General features: G+C 35.7%; 1 protein-coding gene across 1 annotated transcript; it reads left to right on the forward strand.

Moving 5' to 3' along the window:
- The first annotated feature begins 5,839 nt into the window (after positions 1 to 5,839).
- Positions 5,840 to 7,507, forward strand: LOC145058908 (Pentapeptide repeat-containing protein). Its single transcript, XM_079006792.1, has 6 exons — positions 5,840 to 6,053; positions 6,183 to 6,363; positions 6,454 to 6,483; positions 6,682 to 6,788; positions 6,886 to 7,049; positions 7,149 to 7,507. The coding sequence occupies exons 1-6, from the start codon at positions 5,909 to 5,911 to the stop codon at positions 7,338 to 7,340; spliced, it is 819 nt and encodes a 272-aa protein (XP_078862918.1). The 5' UTR covers positions 5,840 to 5,908; the 3' UTR covers positions 7,341 to 7,507.
- The last annotated feature ends 350 nt before the right edge of the window (positions 7,508 to 7,857 follow it).

Below are 7,857 nucleotides of genomic sequence, written 5' to 3' on the forward strand. Positions count from 1 at the left end.
TAGTATTCTTACACTAATTATAAGGATTGAGGATTGTGAAATGAGTTGCATTTGAAAAGTTTTTCAATTGATCTATTAAACAAAGTATGGACCATAGGAAACCAAAGTGTGCATGCTTGGAGCATGGGACAATTGTGGTTATGATTTGAGTTATAAAGTTGATTATCTGAAACATTAAACAATGGATAATAAGTAATCGATATGGTGATAAATAAAAGGTGTTTTATTTATACTCAAAGGTTTGATACCATATAGGATTAGTATTATTCTTGTGTTTCACTTTGCATGTTTTGACTTCCTGAATAATTAATTATTTCATAATAATCAAATTATTTGAATGGTCCACAGTCGTTCATATGTTGGAAATAGGTATGAATGAAGACTGTCATGAATTGGTTTGTAGATTGTCTAAAGTGTATTAGACATAGCAAAGGTTTGCTGCAACGTTCATGAGTGATTATGAATATGATTTTGAGCATTGGATTAAACCCACGCTCACTTGGATCGCTTCATGGATTTTATCACGAGCGATTGGTGAGACGATAATATCTTGTATTCTTGAAACCAAGATGTGTGAGTTGTATCTTGCGAATCGGTTACACATTGATAATATATAAACACACCAGTAACTTGGTGTTATAAAACTTATTGTTGTGTGTGACTTGGTGAGTGAGTGCAAGCAAACATTGAGTCGAAGTTTATCCGTTCCTTTTACCCAAAGTGGGATAAAAGTGATATCTGTGGGCCCCTCGATGATTTAGTGATGACAAACGTAAATGCTCGGTCGGGCTAGGGCTAATTTGATTTGTTCAATTAGTCAGTCGTCGTAAATCGGAAATCGGGAAACAACACATAGACTAAGAGAATGATTTCAATCCATGTCTCACGTCTATACGATATCTAGAATGGAGTAATATATGATCCCTTATCTAAAGGACAGGTTACTGATAAGATCAGAGTTCGATAGCGTCTTTGAGAGCTACGATTGCTAATCGAGTTGTACTTACATTTGTGGTTACTAGACTTATCCAAGTGGGAGACTGTTGGATTAGTGTCTAAGCCCGTAACCATATTTGTCAAGTACTTAACCCGATTGTGCATGGTCCTTTTGGGTTGCCTTCACTAAAGCAACTTGACTGGAGAAATAATAGAGAGAGAGGTTATTATAATTTATTAATATGTTATAAGAATAATATATTAAAGGAGAAATCATATTTGTTTAAATAATATTGGTCAAAAATTAATTAAGAATTAATTTAGTGATCAAGTGTAATTAATTAAACTAGAGGGGCTGAATTGTAATTATGTGATAGTTACAAAATAGGGTAATGGTTATCCTAGATATAGGGTGGACGAATTCAAGGGATAAGATATCCTTGAAATCGTCCAAAGGATAAGGATAAGGGTTTTCAAGGCTTATCTTATGGTTACTTGGTGGGCAAGCAACTAGATAAGGATAAGGACTGAAACCCTAATCCATACACCTATATAAAGACCCCTTGGCTAATGAAATTCGTCCATGCCTTGTCTAGGGTTCCTAGGGATGATTTTCACACCTCTTCCCTCTTTCTATTACCTCTCCATTTGCTCTTGGTGTTTGTGAGCCATTAGAGGTACTACACTTGTGGTACTTGCTATCAAAGACAAGAAGATTCAAGATTTAAGTTGTTATTACAATATAACAACAAGAGGTATGTGATCTAACCTTCTTGGTGAATTTCGAAAATTGTAGGCCACATTAGGGTTTCTTTATGTGTTCATAATGTTGTGTATCTAATAGTGAAAAAATAGATCCAATTCTAGGGTTGCATGCACACATAGGATTGTTTGTACAAAACCCATCAACATTCACTTTGGCTTCAACGAACATGAGACTCCCTCCTTTATTTTCTTCCCTTTTAGGCGATTTTATCTCATCCTTCGATATTGAGTTTAGAAAATGCATTGAGCTTATTTGTGCTTCGTCTTCTTCTTGCAACACCATCGCATAAAAGGTCTTTTTCTTCGGCCAATCTCGGATCAAGTGATACCATCACATAGGTAACACTTGACCTCCTTTCGTTCTCCTTTTTTTATTTCTTCCTTCTATTTCTTTTCCCTTCGAATTCAAGGGTTGGAGTGTGTCATGCTTTGAGTGGGATTCCAATGTTGATTGATCTCCCCCATTATTTTTCTTAACTGTGGGTTCTCTTCAAAATTCCATTAGATCTTCTACTACGGCGATAGCTTCGTCAATGTCTCTAACATTTCTCCTCTTCAGCTCATTGTAAGCCCAAGATTGTAGTCCATCCATGAAATAGAAAAGTTTGTCTTTCTTCTGCAGGTCGGGTAACTCTAGCAACAAGCTCGTGAGCTCGACTATGTAGTCTCGGATGGATCTAGTATGCTTTAGCCCATGAAGTTTCTTCATCGCTATGTCTTCAACATGATGTGGGCATAATTGTCTCTTAAGTTTCCACTTGAATTATTCCCATGTGTCTATGATGTATGAGCCTTTTTTAAAATCTCCGTGCTTCCTTCGCCACCATAAAGCTGCACTCTCGCATAGATAAAGGACAGTTCTATCTACCTTCGTCTTGTCATCCTTCACTTGACTAGCATTAAAGTAGCATTCCATCTAATAATAGAATTCATCAAGTTCGTTCGGTTCGCGTTTACCTCCGTACTTCAATGGTTTGGGTGCTTCTGTGTGCGGTAACGTTTTTAAAATGGCTCCTGCGGCGATTGTTGCCTTGCACAAGTTACTTCAACTTCTAACGCGACTACCTTCTCACAGAACTCATTCCGTAAGGTGTTGATTAGTCCAAAGACTTCTTCCTTGATGAAACTGATGGACTCCTTCATTCCATCACTCATGTCATTTGTACCTCCCATAAATTGCTCGAGGGTATCCTTCCACTTAAGGATCTCACCGACGTTAATATCCACCCTTGTAAGCTTGTTTTCTAAGCTCGCCAAGGCATCTACCGATTGGTCCCTCTTCTTGGAATTCCTTCCTTTCTTCTTGACGACAGGGGGAATGTTGAATACTTCACTTGCTCTTTCCATTGTAATGGTATCTTTCTCGCTCGAACCTAACTCTGATACCACTTGTCACTGGATGACTCTTCCGACTAGTCTATCTCATGTGCTACTTAGTTTTTCTTCGACTAAGTCAGGCTACTTCGACACTCTTAGATGTATTAATGAAATTGGAAAGCAAGAGACTAACACTTCAAGAATACGAAGAGTGTTTGTATTATAAGAACTGAAGATATTACAACCACTTCTCGATGGTCTTTACAAATGAGATCTCCTTCCTATTTATAGGTACATTACACCTCCTCACGGAAAGGTTCTAGGTCTTGTATATTCTCGACTATTCTAGAGTGTTCTATCAGTATCTACATTATCTTTACAAGACCCTTTTCTTGGAAGTGAAATCAAACGGCCTCTTTTGGGTCGGTATTTGACGTTATCTCAGAGTTGGCTTTTCTCTTAAGACATTGATTGGAGGATCCAACCTTGTCCTTACCATCATTGTGTTAAAACTTCTTCTTCTTGTTAGCACTGCCACGCCCAATGGACAAGACATGAGTAGTAGGGTTAGAGCTTTTGGTTTTAACCAAGCTTGCTTCGACAGTTTTCAACATGTCATAAAGCTTTATGAGGGTCTTGTAATTTCTTTTTTTTCATATTGTAGTTCATGATGATCTGATGATACGAACAAGAAATCGAGTTCAAGACCATGTCAATGGCCAACTCCTTCCGAAACGCGACACCCAAGTACTCTAATATGTCAGTGTACGTCTTCATTTTCTGAACGTATGTACACACGAAATTCCTATCTTGATGTTTACAAGCCATCAATGATTTAACGATTTTGAACCTTTCTTGTTGAGCCTTCTCTTAGAATATTTCATTGAAATGCTCATCAATTTCAAACGCCCTAAGGCTCTCAAAATCTTTTGGCGTTCGGGAGACATGGTCACCAACATTACGCAAGCAACTTTTGTAGATTCATCGGCATGTTTGTTATAAGCAACTATTTCTTCTTCAGAGGATTCGTCATCCACATAAGGTATATTTTCATCGAGGACATACTCTTTAACCTTGTATGTTAGGGCAATCCTCAAGGTACATATCTAGTCCAAACAGGGGCGGAACACACCCATTATAACTAGAGGGCCGGAATTAAAACTTCACAAGATAACCATATAAAAATGGTTCAAAAATATGACATACAAAAAAAATTGAAAAAACTAATATGAAATATTGTTACATCTCCAAATAAAAACCCATTGTAAATTTGTGTTTTCAAAATCTTAATTTTTTTCTATAAGATAATATTTTTATCAAATTCCCTTTATACAAAACAAAGAAAATGTAAAAACAAAAATTCCATCAAAAAACATTTTCAGTTTTGTTTCGTAACATTTCTTTATCTTATAACTTATGCTAATTAATTTTTGAGTAAATTACATGAATGGTCCCTATGGTTTGGGGTAATTTATGTGTTTGGTCCCTAACTTATTTTTTTTAATTCGGAAGATCCCCTACTGTTTGTTTTTGTTACGCGCTTGGTCCCTACTGTTTGTTTTTGTTACGTGTTTGGTCTCTGCCTTACATAAAAAGTCTATTATTTAAATAAGGAAGAATGACGTGATAGGTAAGGTAAGGTGAGGAGAGTGGAGTTGATGATGTGTTTATTTAAATAAATTAAAAAATCAAGGGCAAAATAGTCTTTTTAGAAAAGACATGGACCAAACGCGTAACAAAAGCAAACAGTATAGACCTTCCGAGTTAAAAAATAAGTTAGGGACCAAACACGCAAATTACGCTAAACCATAAGGACCATTCGTGTAATTTACTCTTATTATTTTTTTTTTGGTGTTTCTAGTTTGCAATATATATAAAACAAAACCTAAGTATTCATAAATAAGTATAAATTATTAAAATTAATACATGAAATGTCAGCTATTATAGGCCTATTTTTTTATGTTTACCCTTCATATCTCACCTCACATATTACAATGTGTTAATATCTCACCTCACACATTACATGTCTTAGTGAGAGAAAATAAAGAAAGAAATAGAAAACAATAAAGGATGAGAAATATAGAGATAGTACTGTTTTATCTTTTAGTACTCCTGTGGAGAGGAGATCGAAGAATTGGAGAAGAAGAGGCGGAGAGGAGACCGAAGAACCAGAGAAGGAGAGGCGGAGGGCGACAGAAGGCAGAGTGCATCCCAGAAATCAGATGTGACGAGTTCGGTAAGGCAACGACTGGTGGAGAAGAGAGATAGATGGTGCACGAAGAATGTAAGAAGGTGACAGTCCGACATCAACGGATACCGATGACAGTGATGCTGTTGGATGGAAGCTTTGTTTTCCAGTGGAAGGAATAAGTTTTTCGGGTTTTTTCCCCTTAAACTCTAAGTTGAGTGAAGATCTTTGTAAATATGACTAAATTTTCATTGTTTTTATAGTGTTTAAGGGATATTAACAAATCTGTTGTTATTTGTTTAGTGATTTTCGAATGTTTCTTTGCTTATTTGGTTTTAGTTTCTTTAGCACATAACTAAATTTTATAAAGAAGGAGGGGCCTAATTAAACCCATTTGATGACTGCTTAAAACCAAGAAGGCCATGCTTAAAACAAGGGAGACCATGCCACCTTTCTCCCAACTAATTTCAAATGATATGTGGGTTAATTATACAGGCTCTATCATCAAAATATAATGAATATGTACATTTTCATGGATAACACATGCATACTCACATTTTTAATATAAAATATCAAAAGAATTATATAAAAAAATATACCAACCAAAGACAATTTACTCCCTCACGTGCTTTTCACGTTCATCTAATCCATTTCTGTTCCACTTCCGCATCCACCTTGCTCCTCCCTCTGATACACACGGATATGGCGCTCACTACGCTTTCATCGCTACCAGTCAAATCCCTAAAAAGCCCACTTTCTCATGGCTCCTTCAATCACCTAAACTCAAATCCTCCCTCAAAATCCATAATATGTCAACTGAATCCACAAAATGCGACTTGTACCAAAGGTATTCTTATCCATAAACTAAACTGAAGTTTCTTTCGTTTTCATTTTCCTTTTCTCAATTTTGATCTTTGATAACATGTTTGATCGATATTAAGGTTTAATTTTGCATAAAATACATCGGATGTTGCAGATAATATAGATAAAGTACAGCCGAAGAGATGGAAAGCTCTGGTTTCGACTGCATTGGCAGCTGCGGTCATTACGTTTAGCTCTGATTTCTCTGCTTTGGCTGATCTCAACAAGTTTGAAGCAGATGTAAGAGGTGAATTCGGAATCGGATCAGCTGCTCAATTCGGTTCTGCTGACCTCAAGTAAATTTTACAAATTTATTATCAAAGTTTTGTTGTATAGTTGCGGATTCAGCTAAATTTTGATTGATTTTGTTGAATTGTTCTTCACAGGAAGACAGTTCATGTGAACGAGAACTTCAGGTAACTTATTGATTTCGTTTTCCAAATTAATAATTTTGTTATCTCAATAAACAAAGAATTTGGATATTGTAATGAGCCTAGACTACGAAGAACAGATTACGAAACTTTTATTGAGCAGAAAACAAGTCAATTTACCAAATGATTTGTTGAATTTCAGTTCAATCTTCCTTCATCCTTTAACAAAAACACATTATGCAGGAGAGCAAACTTCACATCTGCTGATATGAGAGAATCAGATTTCAGTGGTTCAACATTCAATGGTGCATATATGGAGAAAGCAGTAGCCTACAAAGCAAATTTCACAGGTAACAAAACCTTTCATCCATTGAACATAAAACAAACCTAATAATATTCTTTCAATGCACTATTTCTAATCAAACCATTGATCATATTTCTTAACAGGAGCAGATCTAAGCGACACATTAATGGATCGTATGGTCTTAAATGAAGCTAATCTCACAAATGCCATTCTTGTAAGAACAGTTCTCACACGCAGTGATCTTGGACGTGCTGTTATTGAAGGTGCTGACTTTAGTGATGCTGTTTTGGATCTTCCACAAAAACTGGTATCTTTCCACTTTCCACTCATTAAATAGAATTATAACTTATAAAATATGATATTTTTTTTCAGTATATGTTGTAATTAAACTATATTTATAATGTAGGCTCTTTGCAAGTATGCAAGTGGAACAAATCCTGTAACAGGAGTTAGCACTAGAACAAGCTTAGGATGTGGAAACAGTAGACGAAATGCTTATGGAAGTCCATCTTCTCCATTGTTAAGTGCTCCACCACAGAAGCTTCTAGATCGTGATGGATTCTGTGATGATGGAACTGGACTCTGTGATGTAAAGTAGTTATATGACCCCAACAAAGCAACATGTATTCGAAGTCATTCATATGACATAACATAATACATCTGGTAAATTCTTAAACGTCAAGAAATTATTCGGTATAGCTATATGTAGACGTTTTTGAATGAGAATTTAACTATAATAAATGCAAGAAATATATTATCATTAAATATTCGAGGTATGGGAGGAGAGGTCAAAAAAAAAAAAGGATTAAACTGTATGTCGAGAAAATAAAGTCCACTTATAGGGTTTTAGGAAACATTAATGAGCTGACTTGATTTTGTTAAAATCAAAGTTTGACAATTTGGAGTAATAATGTAATGGATTTACATAATGTTTTGGGCTAATCAATTGAATTGGGCTTATTGCGGCGTATCCAAGTGTTGGGCCTATCTGAGTGTGGGACTTTAGACTTTAGAGAGCCGTTTATATTGTATTTGAAGCCATTTTTATTAAGGAGTTAATGTGAGAAAAATGACATCTTGGTTGAAACTTGATCAAAGCCTAAGTTGAAAGAGAA

The sequence above is a fragment of the Lactuca serriola genome, chromosome 6, assembly GCF_051521515.1.
Source record: "Lactuca serriola cultivar US96UC23 chromosome 6, Lser_US96UC23_V15, whole genome shotgun sequence".
Lineage (NCBI taxonomy): Eukaryota > Viridiplantae > Streptophyta > Magnoliopsida > Asterales > Asteraceae > Lactuca > Lactuca serriola.

Coding starts and splice junctions, on each gene's coding strand:
- LOC145058908 (XM_079006792.1), top strand. CDS start 5,909: ATGGCGCTCACTACGCTTTCATCGCTACCAGTCAAATCCCTAAAAAGC. Junction 6,054..6,182: donor AAATGCGACTTGTACCAAAG/GTATTCTTATCC, acceptor CGGATGTTGCAG/ATAATATAGATAAAGTACAG. Junction 6,789..6,885: donor CTACAAAGCAAATTTCACAG/GTAACAAAACCT, acceptor ATTTCTTAACAG/GAGCAGATCTAAGCGACACA.